The sequence below is a fragment of the Melozone crissalis genome, unplaced genomic scaffold (genome assembly GCF_028551555.1).
Source record: "Melozone crissalis strain CALT ecotype California unplaced genomic scaffold, PUWL_Pcris_2 ptg000018l_1, whole genome shotgun sequence".
Lineage (NCBI taxonomy): Eukaryota > Metazoa > Chordata > Aves > Passeriformes > Passerellidae > Melozone > Melozone crissalis.
The window spans coordinates 45,873,900-45,894,740 of record NW_026535796.1 but is presented as its reverse complement, the minus strand read 5'-3'; the positions used below and the strand labels follow the sequence as shown (position 1 = coordinate 45,894,740).

Below are 20,841 nucleotides of genomic sequence, written 5' to 3'. Positions count from 1 at the left end.
TGAAGTCTACATTTTTATTACTTATTACCATAAAACAAGGTACAATGTATGTACAATATTAAAATGAAGCCATACTAAAGCCACACTAAAAAGACACTTGTAATATTACTTTCGACATTCCTGATGTACAGGTGTAATTTTGGAAAATGGGGGAAGGTATCAGACAGAACTTTATGAAGAACAACAGTCACCAAAATTCTACTTTAATTTTTCTTTTTATTTTGGATGTATTAGTTTTAGAATTGTTTAGTACAAGATTATATGAAAGATATAAATATTGATAACAAACATGCTAAACCATTAGTGATGGTAAGATTTTGGAATATTGCCTAAGCAAATGTTCGGTGACCCAAAATTTCAAATATGCCTTTATAGAGAACTTGAAGCATCTAAATTATCACAATACTTCCCTTTTTGGTGAGTGTTTATCTTCAATAAAGAATAAAAATAAAATCTAGACAGTGAAAGATGTTCTTATACGTTGAGTATCACACAATCAATCAAACACTGATATACAGTTGGGTTTTTCCCCCCCCTTGGATAACATAAGAATAATTCCTTTCAGCAATCTCTTGCACAGACATACTGAACACCCAAAATCAAAGGTAACTGATAATCTACCAGCTAAAGATGGAAGTTCAAACAATGGTATATCAAAATACAGAGACGTTGCTTTACACAATTAAAAAAGCACCCTTTTTCCCTCAAAAGTAGAAGGCATCTTTAAACTGTTTTCATATAGTTTATCCTAATGGTAAAGCATTTTCTTTTTCAAGTTTTACAGGAAATGTTTTCAGACACAGTGGACATTCCACTTAAAGGTTGGGTTGGTCTTTAAATTTAGGTGTTGTAAGCCAATATTTACCACTCACAATTTTCTTCCAATAGACAATGTAACAAATATTGGAAATTGAATGTTAAATGCAACCAACGAACAGCAGGCACTACATCTGCACAAGGTTACTATGAATGTCTGCTTTGAGCAATACTTTTTTTTATGGATGCAGGAGATGTTATACTTCCTTAAAAAGTAAAACAAAACTATTTTTAAAGAAGCCACGTTTTTTATCTCTTTATGCATCAAGACATTAAACATTAAGTTATATCATGTTACTGCCAGAGACAAAAGAAACTAATCACCCATTTAGAATAGCAGAACACATTTCAAACAGCTTGTAAGCAGGATAAGTAAGTCAAAATACTGGCCACCCTGAGAGAAATCAAATATTGAAGACAAAGCACTATATTTTAAAAGAGATTTTCCTCCCGTGCTTTTCCATCTACAACAAAAAGCTCATTACATGCAAGTAATCTTGTGGAATATATAGCAGCATTTGAAGATCATCAGCAACTCAGATGCATTTTCAGTTCACTTGTGAGGTGTATTTGCAGCACATGTGCTCTTTACAACAACAACAAAAATATTTTCACGGTAAAATTGTGGTCACTATCTCCTCAGCTCTTAGACTCATTTAAAAAGAAGCAGAATGGAATTCAAGAGTCTGTTCTTTTTTTTCTTTTTTTTTTTTTAATTTTAATAAGCTTATGATGATGTGTTCATCTTTCAGATAAAAACTGATGCAACTGAAATCACACATAGTATCTGCCACAGAATATTGAACTCCTAGAGCCCAAGAAAAATGCTGAGTATTAAAAGCTCAGATAAGGGAGAAAACAGTGAAAGAGTTATTTTATTGACTTGAAAAAAATGAAAATGAAATTTTATATTCATCTATTCCCAGTCATAGTAAACAAATTTTCATTTTAGGAAAAATTCTTCTACCAGTTCATATCTGGAATACTGGTGCCATATTACACATTAAAGACTGGAAGATATGGCTTTAAATATACATAAAGTATTAGGATGTGGTATATATAGATATATATATCTTTACCCTAAGTAAAAGAGAAATGAATTTACAGAATTCTTAGAAAGGAATGATGACTGAGGATTGTCATGAATGTTACCAGTTTGTAAGCCATGTTTTATAATACGAAAGAATAATTGTATTTTCAAAACTGCTGGTATATAACAAGACAGCAATAATGTTGAAACAACTGTAAAGCTGAAAAATCCTAGAAAAAAGTTTAATACTTATATCTGAAATAATTTTCCTTCTGAAAACACACATTTATCATTAGTACCAACTATTGGTCATTCACTTATTTAGATTTCATGGAACGTTTTTCTCAAATGTGACTATAAAAACTGCATGATATCAGCTAGCTGGTACTATGACAACACCTCCAGGAAATTGTGTCCACTTGATTATAGTCAACCCAATATTCTGCAAATGGAACTGGGTAATTTACCATTGTTTGAACTACTAATCTTGAGCTGCATACTCTATTAAGTTATTGCCTACAGAAATGGGTTGAAGAAAGCTTTGACTTTGTGTGTAACTGATTGGTATGGCACAAAAAATTAAGTTCTACTGTAGAACTGAGTCCAGAAAAGAAAACAACTTTTCCTCCAAAATAATATTTCACTGTAATAGTTTAATGCCCATCATGTGATATTAATTCATCAGCTCTGCAATGTGATTCCAAGGCTTTCATGGTATAGATATCCTGAGGCAGTTCTGACTTGCGTCGCACAAGAGGACGATCTTTTTTCTGATCTTTTTGTGCCTGAAAAAAAAATAGAACCAAGTTAGCCAAACATACTGATTACTAAACATTATTTAAGAGTACTTCTTGCACATCAGTATACTCACTTACAGGAAAAAAAAAATCTCTGGAAAGAAGTTTATACTTTCTCCTCTTTACCCTACCATCTATGCAGTTTCAAGTATTAAAACCAATTTTTTTTTTTTTTTTGCTAAGAGGAAAACTAGAAACAACTGTGAAATTCTAAGCTATTAACAATCATGACATCATTACCATTTCACCAATGCTCTCTCAAAACTAGACAATATTCCTAACAAAGTACCTTTAACTTTACAATGGTGTCTTTATGTAGTTCCCATGTCTGTCTCACCTACCCTAATTTACTTGTTTATTCTTTTTTTTTTAATAAGGACTATAAACAAGTCCTTATTAAAACCTGCATGGCTTTTACTCAGCCATGCAGTTTTTAATAAGCATTTATTGACACATAAGTCACAGCTGTCCAACAAAGTTTCTAAGAAGAAACCCTAAAAGAGACTATGTAGCAGATTCAGAGGCATTAGAAACACAACACTACTTCTGGCTGCTAGACTGTCATTTCAAAGCAGCAGCCCTGGTGAAGCCTATTACTACAGAACAAACGGTTATGGGGCTGAAAATACAAGCCAAGTTCATGATTAACAGTCACCTAAAGAAATTAATTCATAAATTGGAGCACTTTGCTATCTCCACAAGGCTTTACCTGACAAGCCTCTTCTTTCACTGTCTTTTTCAGCGTCTGCAAATCTTCAATTAAAGGCCCGTCTGTTTCCATTGCAACAGGACTGTTCAGCAAACTCGTGTCACTGTATGTTGGGTACTAATAAAATGCAAAATGTTAAAATAATCATTCTTAGTCATAATAATTAAACACTTGGAGTGTATTTGAGCATTTGATTGATATGACTAGTTATTTGAGATTAACTTCAATATTTTATGCATCCAGGGATTAAGTAATAGATTTTAGAATCGAACTCCAATACTTTCACACTTGGCAGAAATACCCTGCTGAAAAATACAGTAGGCATTAAAAAAAAGATGGTTTGATTATCTGAGACTCAATTTTAAAATACTCAGATTTTGTCAGTACTGCATGTCTACTTTGGCAATCTGAAACCTTATTAATAATACATTGTCAAGTGCTCTGTGAACAATATAAGAATCCAAACACAATAATTTTACTTGCTGATGCAATTTTGTGTTGGAAGAAAAAAAGACACTGTTAAAGGACCAAATATACCTAATATACATTTAATATGATTTCAAATTAAAAAAAAAACCCCTTTTCTGTCTTTGGAAAGAAAAACAATTGTTGAAGTACTTAAGGAATTAAAAAAACCCAAAATCTTTGTTGCCCAGTAATCTTAACACATCAGATCTTATTTTATTTCAGATGATGCGTATATAGTTTTGAATTCAGAAGTTATTTACATGCACACACAGGCCTTTTCATCAATTTTTCCTCATGAATATTTTGGTATCTGAGTAATAACCAGGTACCAATAACTCAATGCAAATGAGAAAAAATTTAAAAAACCCCTAACAGCAAGGATTTAATAAATATAATGATTTAAAATCTTAAATTGTACTTTTGTGTCATGCAGAATCAGGAACAGGTCTGAATAACAAGAATCATCAGTTATTAGACAAACTACAAAGTTAATAGACATTTCAGGAAAAAAGAAACTCCTAAAAGTCCATTATGTAGAGCACTAAAAGCATTTATATCTTTATGTCAAATTCAGTGGAGCATTCGGTAATTTGTATTTTAAATTTCTTCCATATATTAGCTTTCTTTAAGCAGACTATGCAGAACATACTGTATACAGGTGGTGTTAACCAGCATCAGAAAATTTATTTACAAAAAGTTCCTTGGAAAGAAAAGGAAATTGATACCATAGAACTCTGAATTTTTCTACAACTCAATCCACTTATTCAGCCAAACAGGTAATAGCCCATCATTTGTGATAGCAAGTGACCATGTATATCAAATTCTCTTCAAGCAATGCTTTTGTATGACTTGTGTCATTAGAGAAATGTTTTGTCAGTGGAAGTCAATTATTGCATTCATATGAATAGTCCTTTTTTATTCACTTAATTAATCTGTTTTCAACTGACATTTTAATAATTTTAATAGATTTTACTTAAACAGTTTAGTAATTGCTCCCTGGCAAATAACCCAAGAGGAAAAAAACATTCACGAATTTCCTTTTCTTAGAAAAAGAGATTACCTCATACTTTCTGTTTTAAAATAGCTCTGAGATCAGGAAGTGTCCCACTTCTGTTTACAGAGTACCATTTCTCCCTCTTCTACCACTTTAAACTCTGCTGGATGGTTTTGGAAATATACAGTACATTAAGTTTCTTGCTACAATATAATAGAATTCTGGCTGTGAAGTAATTTGAATGTTTGGAGGTTTTTTGTTCATATGATTGAGCTGAAAGAAAACTGGCAGCCATCTCCAAGCAAATGAAGGGGGTGTGGGGGGGATCCAAGCCAAACCATTTCCTTCTCCTGTAATTTCAACATCCAATGAATAGTCTAAAGGACCTCTTTGTTTTGTTATCATAACTGAGCCACATCATTAATGCTGGACAGGATGGTTCCTGCAGGAAATACCTGAGCAGCAGGTTCACCAGCAGAGCAGCCCAGTGCAAGTATGGGAACAAATGCACCAGACAAGAACATACAGTATTAATCCATCTGATACAAAAGAAAACTGACCAGTCAAAACTCAGTTTGCAGAAAGATCTCTTTTGTAATATATTGTTTGCAAAACAGCTTTTCAAGAGAAACCAATTATGGCCTCTCTATATTTTTCCATAATTTTGCACAATAACTTCTCAAACTGCAATATGGTAAAAGTCCTATTACAAGGAAAGGAAAAAGTGCTTCATATCATACTTTTGAGAAACCTTTTTAAAAAAAAATAATTACTTGCACAAGAGAAAGGTTAAAAATTTGAAAAGTACTTTTATTGTGTATCTTTCATAATACAGTTGGTGAAATTCCTTTATTTCCATGATCAGCCAGACCTGTTTCCCCCACTGATATTTAACAAAATTAGAGTATTTAAACATGATCATGTTAATCTTTTCTAAATACCTGGGGATTTGATTTGGCTAGATTTTCTATTTTAACCCATGCTTCTTCCCGCTCCTTCAATTTTAGCTTCTCTCTGGAAAAAAAAAATCATATAGAAGTAAAAGAATTCATCAAAATAAATAGTTTAGCTATACCCATTTGAGTCTACTGTCCAAAACACCACTGTTGACAGGATAACTTGCATCATATCAATACCCCATGATCTCAAGTCAACATTAAAAGGGAAAAACTCAAGATTTTCTCATGAAAGCAACAAACTGGCTGATACCAGCTTATCTTTAGTACATGTACACTGTTAAAAGCAAAAATTAAAACAGAAAGAAGTTTTGATCTAGGCTGAAAGCACATTTTTGTTTTATTTCTAATATTAGAATGCTCTTTTAGTAAATAAGAAGTTGACAACTGACCATGAAAGGGCAGATTTTTACTTGTCAGCCCAATGGCTTCAGGCAACAGGTTAAAGGAAAAGGCACCAGAGACATTTTGAATTGAACTCTAACAGAAGAACCCAACAAAACCACACTCATCCTAGGGAGCAGCAAGTCCAGAGAGATGACATAAATGTGGATCATTTTCTTTTTGGTTTTGTGGGTTTTTTTAACAAAGTAGAAAAAGTTTGTTTTCTTATACCTAATGCAATTTGAAAATGTAAAATCTTTCTTTCTTACAAATAAACATCTTGCAGAGACTAGAATGATCCACCTGTCTTTGAAGGCTGGTAGAATTTAAAATAATTTTGAACTAAGAGTACTAAAAATGCTCTCAATGCACAGATCAGATGACCCTAATGTCAAGAAAAAAAAAGGAAGAGCAATTGTATCCAAGCACATGCACAATTTGCCTCCAGATCTCAATTAAATTAATTCAAGATGGGAGGTAGGAACCCTTCAACCATCCCCCTTTTCAGTTCTTATGTGGGGGGAGATTTTTTATTTTGGTTTTGTGTTGCTAGCTCATCACTCAGCATTCTGCTTCAGTTCATACTCAGAACATCATCCAAAAACGTTATAAAAATCAGAGAAGAAAAGATTTGATTTCTTATTTAAAAGGGGTTCCACTTACTTGCAATCAGGAAAAAGAGAATTACAGTCTTTTTTTGAAGAGCCAATGCTTATATTTTGTCATCTATAAACACACAAACCTTAAGAATTTGATACTGTACGAGATAATTTCTTCTTGAATTCTAATAAGGAACTTCAAAACTTGGACAAATCAATCTACATTGAGAATCTGTATACTTCCAGTATATCAGTTTAAAATAGGTGTCTAATCTGAACCACTACTTGAAAGAATCCCTGTTTACTTTGACATTTAAAATAAAATTCAAATCCTGGTATTTCATATCCAGTTAGTGGGAAGGTATTAACCCACTTCTGCTAGTCCACTAACTGCTTCCAGCCCCTAAAATGAGATCCAAACCATGAATACTTCTGACTTCTCTATCTCATTTTAGCAGGATTCTTCCATCAAATAAAATCTGTACTAGAGACCTGCACTACAGTAGAATAATAACTTGATTTCAGGTAACTTCTAGAATAATATGAAGATATGCTAACACACAATGCAATGCTGAAAAATACTGGGAAGGTATTTTGGGACAAACTGAGTGACAACATGAAAGGAAGTAACACTGGGTAAATAAAGCATGCAAAAATAAACACAGGATGTGAACTAAATTGTTCAACAGATTCTCTACACTGGGCTCCACCATTAGCAGTGTCCCTCTCAAAAACTTAATTTTTAGGAAGATGGTGACCCCAGAAGTATGAGGTCTAAGCCTACATGAGATGCTTTGTTAAGATTTACAGTTCACATATAACAAGAAGTTTCAGCAAGTCAACTTTGAGGCTGCTGCAATAAAATAGGCAACTTCCCACTGATGACACAGTGGTTTTTGAGAGCTAAAGCACTCTGAACAAATGACTCAAGAACAGACAGACACACTGACATGAAAACTTACTTCAGTTTTTCTGCTTTAAATTGCTGTGTGCAGTCATCGAACAGTTTTTGGTTCATCTCCATGAAGAGTTTCAGAGCATTGTATATCAAGCCATGTATTGTCCTATAAGTAAAACTTCTGGTTGAAACTCAGAGTACTTTAAACTTTGAAATCTACTTTTTCTGGTCAACAGTAGCCAATAGCCTACATAACTGGAAAATTACATCATTTCAGAATAAGTGGAAATGAAATTAATTAGTGGAAGTTTCAATTTACCCATAAGACGCCTAACACTAAAATTACCAACTTTGAATAAAGTTTTCTTACTCTGCAGTACTACTTATCACTTACACTTCTGACATTTGAACTTCACTCTTAGTACTACATGTATCAATACAGGCCTAGTTTTGAAATTTAGTAGCAGACACTAATCCCATAAGAGTTAGTAGGGAAAATGTAGTATGGCATTAAAGATCTTGATGTAAGTAACTTACTGGCAACTGATAAATTGAAGAAAAAAAAGAGTTAGTAATTAAAAGGAGTGCAAAAAAGACCCCATTCCTTTTGTAAACTGCCACACAGCAACAGCACTCAATTCAATGCAATTATGCCAGAACTCTTTAAGAAATGTGTTAGAAAAGTAAAGTTGAAAACATCACAAAAATTACACAAAATCAATCTGCTTGATAAGGTACTTGTACAGATTAATTTACAGCTCCAAGCTATAATGTACTGCTGCTCAAAAAGCAATCTGTTAAATGACCACTTTGTATTGTGTATGGAGTTACAAGTAAGAGTGCAGCTGTACTGGTAGCATGACTTTTACTCAGAATAAAATGAATGCATGACCTTGAAAGTCAGAAAAAAATAACCAACAGCAACCCACATTTACTATGTACAATTGCATCACTGAATTGGAATTTTATTAATGAGTACATTATTTGTTACTGCTTGCACCCAGTGACAGTAAGCAACCACTTTAACATCACTTTATTTTCCATTTCTTTCCTAGAGTTTAATTGCAGACTGATTACTCATTCTTGGCCAGCCCATCAGCAGTCCTCAATTCACAGCTAGAGCCAGACTGGGATACTGTCACCATCCCGGCAGTTGCACAATAGCTCAAACAAAGAAGCACTTTACAATGGAACAGCTGCAGAAGGGAGCTGACCAGGACTGTTTTCATGCGTAAGTACTACGTTATTGTGGGGAAAAAACTGAAAATAATCAATGGAGAAAGAAGGAAAAAAGCAGTAAACAAAAAGAAAATAAAAAGAAGGGGAAAAAATTATCTGATCTACAACATATTTCACTAGAATGCAGAAGAAATGCAGATCAGCAAATAGGTTAGTGATCAGAAATCAAAGTTAAGCCTTTAGAAGTATCTGAATGCCAAATTTGGTCCATATTTATAGAAGAATGTAATGGATTAGATGCACTAAAACACTCTTTCTTGTTTAATTAGAAAAGGGAAAGCTATCTTCCACAGTTCTAAATACTTCCTCAAAATTGACAACAACAGTCTCTTTATCCAGCAACTTCAATATCATGGAATAAACAGCTCAACACACTGTTAAACTAGCAACACACTGTTAAACTAGCAACTCACAGATCCAAGCTCTTAAACCTACAACTACACAGAAGTGAAGTAGCAGAAATTTGTACAAGTGTTTCTTACTTATTCCAATGCGTCTTTGAATTCCGGTACAAGGATGGAAACATGATGGGTAAAATCTTTGCTGCATTATCACTAATTAAACTCATAATATATTCATTATTCCAGTAGTATAATGCTCGCTCTGCAACCTAAGACAACATGAAAAAAGGAACACTTCTTCAATCTCTTACAGAGCAAATAATCATAACATTTGGCAAATATAAGGGAAAGGTAAGAAAAGTTGCAAATCAGACTTGGATTTTTTAGTGCTAATGAGAGTCATGGAGCTGATGGAAAGAGAGACAGAAAAACTGCTTTTTACCTTGCTAGGGTCATGATTCAATCTATAACCCATGAACTCTGAAATTCAAGCAAAGAAATACTTTCCAAAAGAACCAGTATTTGCAGAACTTGTATTACAAGAAATGAAATGCAAACACTATACTGAAAGGGTTCAGGTACTTCTGAAAACACTGAGTTTTTCAGCCTTTTTATGGTAAGCATAACACTGAAGTGAATCTCCCAAAATGAATCCACATATTGCACTCTTGAGAACAAACAGTAAAACTGATGTTTGGATCCCTGCAACTTGACATAGAATTGAAGACTCCTTTGCAACAAATAAAATTCATTATGGTGAATAATACATTACAAGTCTGCTGTACAAAAATTCTGATATCATTGTACATGCAATAAATACAGACCTGAAAGTGTGGACTGGACACACATTTGGCTAGCTGTCTGAAGAGAGGTTCCATAACTTTAACAAATTCAGATGGCTCAATAACATCTAAAATTTCTTCTAGTTCATTTAAAAACATGACTTCTTTTGGACTGTGAGTCTTTGGCCAGTATTTCAGCAGTGCCATTACCACCTGTAGAGACAAAGATAAAATAATTTCATGATAATTTCACTTTATCTTGAACTCAATTATAATGCATTAATAAGTCTGGTATTTCAAGCAGAACACAAATGTTGTGATTGCTTGTTACATGTGACAGTAGTAATCAGACATGGTTCAGTGCCACAGAAATAACTGTTAATAGGTCTAAACTTGCTTCTTCAGAAAACAAAGTTATATGTCTGTAAGACATGTTCAAAAAAATAATCATAATACTAGAGAGAAAACCTAATATCTAACTCCATATGATCAAAGTGTAAATTTGCTACTACATTATCAGGAAAATTACCTGCCACTGAAGTGACAGCAGCTTTAAATCTCTGCCTTCCTGGGGATGTAATCCAAAAATCAAGCAATTAAGTTCTATCAATATATTTTAACAAAATATTTGTTATAAATGTCTGAATTACAGGTGACCAACTATTCTAGGTATGTTGCTCTTAAAGTTTGATTTGACTATCTTACTATGATCTTAGTCTTAACTTCCTTCATGATTAATAAATTATTTACCCAGCTTGCTTACCTAGCAAACCAGGAACACTCAAAACACCATCCTGTGATTCTATGATTTTTAAATATAGAAGCTGTAAGCAATATTTAATATCATCAGTGACAAGACAACTCTGAGAAATAAGTGCTTCTTTCAAGTATATAATATTCAATCATGAAAGCAGACATTATGTCCTCAATGAAGCCTTGGTTAATATATACAGATTTTAAAAAATAAGATATCAAAAAGTCTCATGTGATAATTATAAGGGGAAGCAAAGACCAGATCTTTTGAAGAGGGACTCAGTACTTTGCTGATGTGTGTGCTAAGTTTTTAAAGAAAGTTGTAATCACATACTTATTTGGGATGAAAAAAGGAAATAAACCTGGTTGCATATTAATTCTAGATCTCTGGACTCCTACTAGGAAATATGCAACATCCTATCTGATGCTGGAAGAAAGCTAAGAAAACAACATCTCATACAGTACAAATGACAGAATGCCTGACATTGCTGTGTCTTATTAAATATTAAAAACTCCAGCTAGAAGAGAACTCCTGCTCAGGTGTATACTTCCATTTGTTTCAAGAAATCCCAATTCCATTTTACAATAGAAATGGTCACAATCTAATAATGTGCACTTTTGTTAGCAGCAGTTGTTTTATTGATTTACTGATTAAACAGATTGGTTCTTACCTACTTGATATTGGGTGTAATGAAGCAAACCACTAGATACTACAGAGGACAATTAAAACTATTCATCTCTGCAATTATGTGCAGCCAGACCAAAGCCTGGTTTTGTCCAAGGCTTGTAGACATGAACAGGATCTGATTTAAAAGCCTTGCACCAATAGGCAACTGTGTGTCAGAAATCTCTGTTCCATCGTAACATCCATCTCTGAACAGAGCACAGTTCAAGTTAATTTCTGACCAAACTGCATCTGGACCCACCATCTCCTGTCTGCTCAGCCAGAACAAAATCAGCAGAATAAAAATCTGTCTCTTTGTAAGACCTGTACTATCAATGTTGTGTTAGTTGTTGTGTTAGTTAGTTTTAGATATTCCGAACAACTGCTGGAAAAAACTAAATTTGATAATCAAAATGGTTAAATATTTGACTCAAATATAAACAATTACAAATAAATATTTTGATTCCCAAATCTCCTTAAACAGTCTACAGATGTAAGGTGTGTTAATAGTTCAAAATATGTAATAATAGCAAGATGAACTTACCGGTTCTGTAAGTGTGCTGTCCTTTTCTAAAAACTGAACTACACAGTATGCCAGCTACAGTAAAAGAAAAAGAGTTTTATCAATTGTCACTATGAAACTGAACACATTTTGACATCACTAGCATAAATCAAGAACAATTTTGAATGCTTCAAATAAAATTCTAATAAAATTAGAATAAATAAATAAAATTTTCTTCTGTAATTTAAAAAATTTAAAATTATAAACCTATTTGGCAGACAACTTAAACAGAAGGGTAAATAGGCTTTAGCAATTCTTTCCAACCTTTGCAAGTGTGTCCTCATCTTTTCCTGTGTTATAATGTAGATAGACATGATGATGCTTTCTTTTTAGACCCAGTACTTTGTATTTCATCACACTTCACCTTTTCAAATTCAGGATTTAAAAATCATGACCTTGTCCTATAGAGTGCTTTCCACTCACTAACATTTTGGTGTCCTGTGCTGATTTAGTAAGTATATTCTATTTCATAACCTAAGTTAGATAAAAGTGCATTGAACAGCTGTAAATCTTGGGATTTTTATATATATCACAACTAATGATAACTATGCCTATCAATGTAAGCTGATGGATTAAAAGCATGGTACAACTCAGAAGCCCCCTTTTTTCTGTGTACTTCTGAAAGGATAAATTGAATTAAATAATGATGTCCTTGTAAATTCCTCCTAAATTCCTTGTAAATTCCTTTCAAAACAGGAAATTCAACAAACTGAATTCAGCTGAATTGTTTCATGTAATTTAGAATAAAGTATTTATAAATGACATTAAATAGTCATTAAAACCATACTTTTCTGCAATTTTTTATGTCTAAACATTACAGACAAGAAGATAAACAAAAAATCCTGTGTGGATAAATACTAAGAACTCTCACATTAACCAACTACTACATATGTTTCATCTATAAACACTACAGTGCTTTTAGAAAGGGTATTATTGTGAGCACACATGTTTTCTTTTTAATTTTTCTATCAACAAGTGAAGCATTACAGACATATGTGTTTAGTAATTTCCTCCAGGCTGGTTAGCAAGGAAGTTTTGGAGCTTAGAACTGAATTTACAGCAGAGTTACTCAAGTCCCCCAACCTCTTCAAGCAAGCTTACTTAAACACTAGTATGAAAAAAATAAAGTAAAATTTACCTGTGGATGATAGACACTGAGTGATTTCACTTTGTGCAATGGTAACAAAACCTTCAATAGGAATATTTTGTGCTCTTCTTTTAATGGTAAGGCAAATCCATTAATTATGCTGCCAGGGAAAGAAATTTAAAAAGAAAGATCAGTAATTATATGGAAGTTTGCACTAGTGTGCAGGATATACAAAAATTCTTGGACTTGTTTTCTAATATTTACAAATGAATAGAATAGTCAGATCAATCTCTGTCCACACCTTAACCAAGTTTTTCAGCAGTCTCAAATTCTTCTTCCAAGCTGCACACAACTATACCTACAGCTGAGACATGGCAAAAATTGTCATGTCCCAAAACATCACCACAAGGTTCAAGTTTTTTCCGTGTTTCTACAATCTTACACAAAATCCCCTTAATTTCTGAAGTCTACTCTTAAAAGCAAGTGAGTTTAATGAAACAAAATCTACAACTTACCTTCCCAGTATTTCCAGTAATTCTGCTATGCCATTGTGATGTTCTGTTTCATAAATAAACCTAAATAAATGAAACATTTTATTGGTTTACTGCTGAAGAGAGATACAAATCCAATACCATCTATCATTACCCAAATATTTCAGTCACTCAGGAAAAGGAAAGCAGAGAGACACAATGGAAAAGAAACTTTCTGGAAACAAAAATCAGTAGCATACCCAGCTGCTTTCAAGCTTCACACCTGCTTGTTTTTTCTCCTACATTTTACAAAGCAGCCTACACTCAAGCTTTTCCCAATACTCATACCTTATGCCATTTTAATAATGCAAAACTGAACACAGCAAATAACAGTTTAAATATTAAAATAACACAAGAGTAACTGGCACAATTAAACACCATGACTCAACCTTCTATAGCAAATGCAAGCACAAGGTGTTCAAACAGTTACTACTTCTGGATGTAAAAAGCTTTTTGGCATTACAGATCTCTGTGCATACAAAAGGCTTGCAATAAACAAAGGAAGTCACATTTTCCTGAATCTTCTTTAGACAGAGCACTATAATTTATTAGGTAGTCACCTTTCAGCCTCCTTCACCTGAGTGTAAATTTATTGACAAAGTTCTATGCATGGCTTCAGGTAATTTGCAGAGTTATAAACATTTACACTTATGAGAAAATAATTCCACTAATTTGAAAGCATTTTTTAATTTGAAAATTTGTCATAGGCTGACATATTAAAAGCTACTTTTAATCCAGAATATGTGAAGTGACAGTTTTTAATTCTTAAAGATCCCCTCCATATAATTCAGGATACAATTCCAAGCAAAATTAAACACTGTGATGCAAAAAGGTTTGGATTGAATTAATAGGCACATACAGGTTTCATAATTTTTTAAAAAAGTATTTTGCTTCTGGGAAAAAAATAGATTAACACACTATGGGGAAAGAATTAATGTAATTCTGGTCAATGACTAAAAGACAAATGAAGGCCACATATCTCTTAGGTAAGCACAGTAATAAACTGACAACTTGAAGGTAAAAGTATATGAAAATTAAATATTTTTAAAGTTGTACACATACACATCATTTCACACAGCCCAGTTCACTAATTCAAGACAAGATGGAACAACTTCCCCTTGGTGATCATAAACAAATGCACCAGTTTACATTTGGATGCAAAATTTTTAAACTTTGAGCTCCTAAATATTATACAGCTAAGTGATTTTTTGTCTAAGTTTGTGGTTGGCTTTTCTTTTTCTCCCACAACTTCATAGTTGTTCAAGTTATATAATCTCCCATACACATGTCAGACTGAAAACTTTCTTATACAAACTATACAAAGCTGATCTAACAAGCAGATAATTTCTTAGTCTTTAAAAAACTTAGTACCACAACTATCTGCATTTGAAGACTTTGCTTTCAGAGATAATGGAAGCAAAGCGCAAGAAATGGCAAATAAAACCACTTTTCAGAAGTGCATATAATGTGCTATGATGCTGTTTTACCATCTGTTCAGATATTTGACCAAATTATGCATTTTGGATTTAATTTAATAAAATCATTGGGAAATTTATTAATGTGTGGGGGGAAAAATCTGCATCTTTAAGATCCACTTGTACTTTTTCCTTGGGATACACTGGCTCTTCACTTGTCCTGTCAAGACTGTCCTGTGAAGTCAACTTCCAGTTGATTGCAAGACAGTACAGGCTCACTAATTATTTTAGAGTAGCTGCTCTGTATCCCTTCCAAAGGCTCAGCTGTTGCCATAGGCAGCTCTTTGCTACTTTCTTAAAGAGGTACCATCATACATTCATTGTGGGATGAAAACAGTGGCAGAGAAGGAGCAGGATGTAAAGCTGATATACGGTTGTGTATCAGTAATTTGTAGAAAAGCAAAGAATATCAAAATGAAAAAAATCACACAGGCACCACAATCTTGCATTCACACTAGACATAACAGCAGTAAAAACACACTTCCAGAGAGCTTTGGTAATACAGTGGTTTGTATCAGTGATAGTACTAGAGTTCATTCTAGGCAACAAACAAATATTTCACACGAGCTCAACTGCACATGTCAATTCTGAGGAAAGGAGAGGCAGCAGACATGTTCCTTTAAGCAAATTACAGATCCCTCAGTCATTCAATTTCAGCACATTTTCTGCATTATAAAGAACCACACCTTATGAAGGCATTAGTGTAATACAAACACTACTACCTCACCACCCAAAAAAAGCCTCCCACAAAGATACCAAATCACCCACTAAATCATATATTAACTCAAATTTCAGCTGCCAGATATATGCCACAGGCAAGACTACCTAATTTAAATCTCCCAGAGTGGAATTAATTATTATTAGATGTAGAAATATTGACTATAAACATATAAAGAATTTTAAAAATTGCTAGCAGTGTCTTGGAGTGTTTTAACTGCATACCTGATCACATGTACAATAATACAAAGATGTTGACATACCTATAAAATATATTATTAATTTGTTTCCGGATGTAAGCTCTTAAGCCTAAGAATTTCCCATATATTCTGTGTAGAGTTGTTTTAAGAAAATCTCTTTCACGTGGATCTTCACTGTCAAAGAGCTCTAAAAGCTGAAAAGAGGGAAAAAATATGTATTTTAACTGAATCTAATGCACTGTAAAAATAAATTCAAGCTTGAAGTTAACAAAGAAATCTTTTTTTACCTCACCTGTAATACAAACTTCTGATCAATATATTTCTTAGCTATATTAGGTTGAAAATCTGGAGATTCTAAAAACCTTAAGAAAAATTCATAAACAAGCTGGAAAAAATAAACAACAAAAAACCCAGGATTAGTATTTTAAACAAGAACCATTTTATAAGCATCATGTTACTAAAATTGCTGATTAGTTGCTCAGAACTGCAAAATGGTTTTAGTTATAGTTATCTATATAACACACAGTAAAGGCTTTGCTCTTGCTCTCCTGACAAATTACAAGAACTTGAGGTTATTTAAACTGCAGATATTCTGCTGAGCTCCATCACTACACTTTAGTCAAGTGACACACAGTAATCTAATATTTATCATGCCCAGAAGTCCATGTTCTAAGAAGTCTCTGTTCTCCTCTGTTTGTCATGGTACCTCTGAAAGCTAAGGCTGTGCCAGAGCCAGATCAAAGCATTCATAGTGACAAATAGAAGCTCATTTAAAATCTCAGCAGTTACATCTCTACCATAAGAAACAATGAGACTTTAACCTATAACAACTGATTTAAAAAAATAAATAAATTCAGTTTTAATACAAGAAACACATTTTTAAAATTACATAGAAAAGTAACTGTTTTGAGATAAACACATAACCTAAACAATTTAGAATAGATAAACAATGAATTTAATGTCAAAATTCTGTTATAGACTGTGATGTTTCAGCCTCCATGAAATACCTGTAGATGAGGCCATGCAGCTTCTAAGGTTGGTTCATCTTCCTCTGGATCAAATTCTGCTCCCGTTGGATTGGAAGATGGTGGTAATGTTCGAAACATATTAACTGCAAACTGAAATTAAACGTGCCTTTAAGAACTCTGAAACAACTGAATGACTTAAAAAAATACTTCTAAGATAGTTTTGGCTAAGAATTCTTTGCATCAACTGTTTTAATTAACATTTGCAAAAATACATGCTATATAATGCAGTATTTTAAACAGTGAGGAACATTCACACTTTACATAGTTCTAACTTGGAGAACACTTTTCTATGCAGTAAGTACTCTTTGAAACACAAAACAAATGTCAGGATGTGTTTTATGAGGACACTGCTCTGATCTCTCTACACACAGACATGTATGCAAGCAAATGTATGTAAAATGTTTACACAAACATTTTTATATATACACACTTAATATGGCCTTGCAGCAACCTGCAGAAGTGTAAGTCAGAAGTAGAGATGCAAACCAAAGGTAACTCACATCTGTTCTTCTCTGTAAAATACTAGTTTCATTTCACATAGCAGCTGCACACATGGGGAACACTTCAAAACCAAGTTCCACAACACCAACCTCCCCTGTGGTATTTCTCTTAAACCATGTCCATGTACCTGACATTACACAGCACCGAGGGGGAAGAACTACACACCCTCATCCTTTTAATATTTGAATCCTGAACCCCCTGAACAACATTTAGCATCTTCATGGAAGTGGACCAGTCTGCAAACATGAACTACTTTTCAAGTTGTTGATACAAATGTATTTTAGTGCTTTCAAGTGCTTGTCTACATACAAGGGCCAAGGAGGATGTGTATGTCTGTCCTGCCATCTCCCATCTGACAGATGGCTGAGCAGACAGTGGGAGGCAGTATCAAACTGCATCAGCTAAATCTGCAAGGCTTACATTTACTCCCATGAGGGAAAAGTCATTCTGATGCTCTGTTTTTCTGCATAATACTCCTTCATTCAAGCAATGCAGACATAGAGATCTGATACACACCAAGACTGACATGCCAGAGTAATTACTGCTACAGAGAATTAAAACTAAATTTGATATATCTTTATGTTCCCCTTTTAAAAGCATGGACATCAAGTGATTAACCACCTCTGACCTTTGTTTAAAAAATATGGTGAAAATTTGCAATAATCAGTGGTCTTCCAAGAAAACAAATCCAGGAAGACCAGACTTGAAATTTAAAACTTGTTGAGGTTGTTATACAAATGGAAGAATAAGCTTATCTAAAGAATTCTTCAAGTCTCAGGCTCTCACGATAAAAAAAACCCATCTGGGTCATGTCAGGTGTTAGCAACCAACTTTTGTACTTTGTATTTTTCAAAACAGAAAATAGATTAAAAACCTAGAGAGTATTTTTTCCATGAGAAATGGAACCAGCGAAGCCTGATGTGATCTATTTTGCATTTTACATCCTTGACCAGCAGAATAGAAAACTGCTTAAATCAAGCTGCAGGATCTTGCTTTGAAAGCACAAACCTGAAACTCTCTTGTCCCCTGTCTCTCTTGTCTACCCTTCTGAGGTTTAGGAAAATTTACAATGAATTAATATCAGTGAGTCCTTTACCCATTAAATGGCTGATCTTTTTTCTAACTTCTCAGTCTTGCCCAAACAGACAAGACACAATCTGCAAAGCCTGATCTCCTCTAAGGCAAATTTCCCACAGAAGTATAAATAAACACAGCATAACTGAAAAACATTCTCCTCCCCAGCTCCTCCTCGCACCAAATTCCTCAAGATCCCCCAAACTTATGAAATTCAAGTCTTCATGAACACTGGCCTAGTGTGCCAAAATTCTGTCAGTGCTGCCAGCACTAACAACACTTAACTTCAAAGAATGTAACAGGAGGATGGGAGAACAAAAAGGGAAAAGAAAACAACCTGAATTTTTATCAGTTCAGGGGCTTTTGCTGTAATGGCAGTCACAAATCCTGCTTTTCTTGTGGCCCATTTCATACAACATGAGAATATTTTCAAGCAAGTAGGCATCAGAGATACTACACATATTCTCCCTTCTGCTGAGCAGCCTGGGTGAAGCTTGATGTGAGCAGCCCTGAATGAAGAGCACATAAACTCAAAGTCTGTGCCTTCTGTATTCATATGAAGAAAGCCAACCTTATACTTAATAGAGCAACAACAGCACACTTCTATTCACAGCAGCCCCTCTTATTCTAGAGCAAAGATAGACAACACCACACCTGCATTGCCTCTTTCAACACAAAACTGAAAAAAACCAACCAAACAAAAAACCAACAAAACCTCAAGCTCACATAGGTATAACTAAGTATGCAGTTCTAATAATGCATGAAAAGTTGCACTGAAAACCATGTCAGTCGCTGAATAAAATTAGATCAGCTCCTATACATGGTAAAAATTAAAAAAAAAACCTACCCTATGTGCTAATGCACAACAGAATATTGTCATAAAGCCCTGCTTTCTGCTAAAGCAAGCTAAAGAAAAAGCATTATTATTTTTTAAGTAAGATTCTGAAATGGATGCTTTTCCTCACAAAACCCTGAATACATCATGCACATTTAGAAAATTTACTCAGACATTTGCCTACACATTTTATAGTTTTGAGAAGACTATATTACACCTAGGAAATGGAACTTGTATAACAAGCAGTTAATAAAACATTTCCTTTTTCATCACATCTTTGCTTAGAAATATAAAACTAATTTGAAGGACATATCAGCTAGCACTTTGAGGAAGAAAGGGAAAATACTCTTGAGTCCACTCTGAAAGAAGAACATTAAATCCATTTTAGAAATTAACTTCTCACACCTTTTGAAAAAAAGACTTAGGATTAACACTAAATTATTAGCTAAGCCACTAGATGAATATATAACTTACAGAAAAGATCTTATAATTTAGTGCAGGACACCTAAAGTGAAAAAAAAAGAAAAAAAAAGAAGGGTGGGGTGGATAGACATGACATGAGCATTAAGACTATAAAGAATAAAGCAGAATGAGATTATAAGGTAAATGTTTATTTTGTCAGAGAGAAAGAATGTTTGAAGCTATGGAAAAGGAAACATTATTTTATTTCTAGTAGCCAGATAACCTGTGAAATTCATTGCCCTGAGTGATTGGCCTAAGTAATAATTTAGTAATACCAAACAGAACTTGTACACACACACACACACATATATATAGCATGTACACATGTACACAAACAAGTAACCTCCAAGCTGTGAAGTCTAGCAGAATGGCATAGAAAAATCCCAACTCTCTTGCCAACTCCACATACTTTCCAAACTAAGAACCATTCTCAAATCTGAGTATTTCTTGATCCTCATAACTTTATTGAAAATGCTATTCCCTACTAATACAATTCAGTGGCAGTAGCAGCACATAACTTATGAATGTTTCTTGAAGGAGTTTTAAAGTACATGAAGACATAAATTTTCCTTAAAATTCCCACAGTCAATTCAGATATATATCTAGAACTTAGCAAATGTTCATGACAATCGAGACATACATGCCTGAAGGAAAGATCATAACACTACTGCAGAAAGTATACAGTTGTTTCAACAAATGACCAAAGGAAAAAAAACCTATCTGAATTTAACCTCAAAATACCCGTCCAGGTGCCTTCATTGACAGTGCCTCTCACAGTGCTATGTAAAACCAATGCAAGGGAACTCCATACCCTTCAGACCCTTGCAGATAAAAAGCATTTTAATGTCACCAAAAGAATTTTCAAACACTGCCTGCTACCAGCAAAACCCAGGTAACCAATATAGCAGCCAAATTCTGCTGCAAGATTTGTTCAACTGAC

General features: G+C 33.8%; 1 protein-coding gene across 3 annotated transcripts in view; it reads right to left on the bottom strand.

Annotated features, from left to right (window-relative positions):
* PPP2R5C (protein phosphatase 2 regulatory subunit B'gamma) overlaps positions 1 to 20,841 on the bottom strand; it is a 71,232-nt gene continuing 50,391 nt past the window's right edge. For all 3 annotated transcript variants that reach the window (XM_054275247.1, XM_054275250.1, XM_054275248.1), the window contains 12 exons: positions 17,009 to 17,119; positions 16,294 to 16,386; positions 16,065 to 16,195; positions 13,595 to 13,654; positions 13,131 to 13,239; positions 11,975 to 12,028; positions 10,056 to 10,226; positions 9,373 to 9,500; positions 7,716 to 7,817; positions 5,756 to 5,828; positions 3,353 to 3,469; positions 1 to 2,631 (listed from right to left, as the gene is read on the bottom strand). In XM_054275247.1, the coding sequence (XP_054131222.1) occupies positions 2,500 to 2,631; positions 3,353 to 3,469; positions 5,756 to 5,828; positions 7,716 to 7,817; positions 9,373 to 9,500; positions 10,056 to 10,226; positions 11,975 to 12,028; positions 13,131 to 13,239; positions 13,595 to 13,654; positions 16,065 to 16,195; positions 16,294 to 16,386; positions 17,009 to 17,119 (1,281 nt within the window). In that variant the 3' untranslated portion in view covers positions 1 to 2,499. The remainder of the gene's footprint in view (positions 2,632 to 3,352; positions 3,470 to 5,755; positions 5,829 to 7,715; positions 7,818 to 9,372; positions 9,501 to 10,055; positions 10,227 to 11,974; positions 12,029 to 13,130; positions 13,240 to 13,594; positions 13,655 to 16,064; positions 16,196 to 16,293; positions 16,387 to 17,008; positions 17,120 to 20,841) is intronic.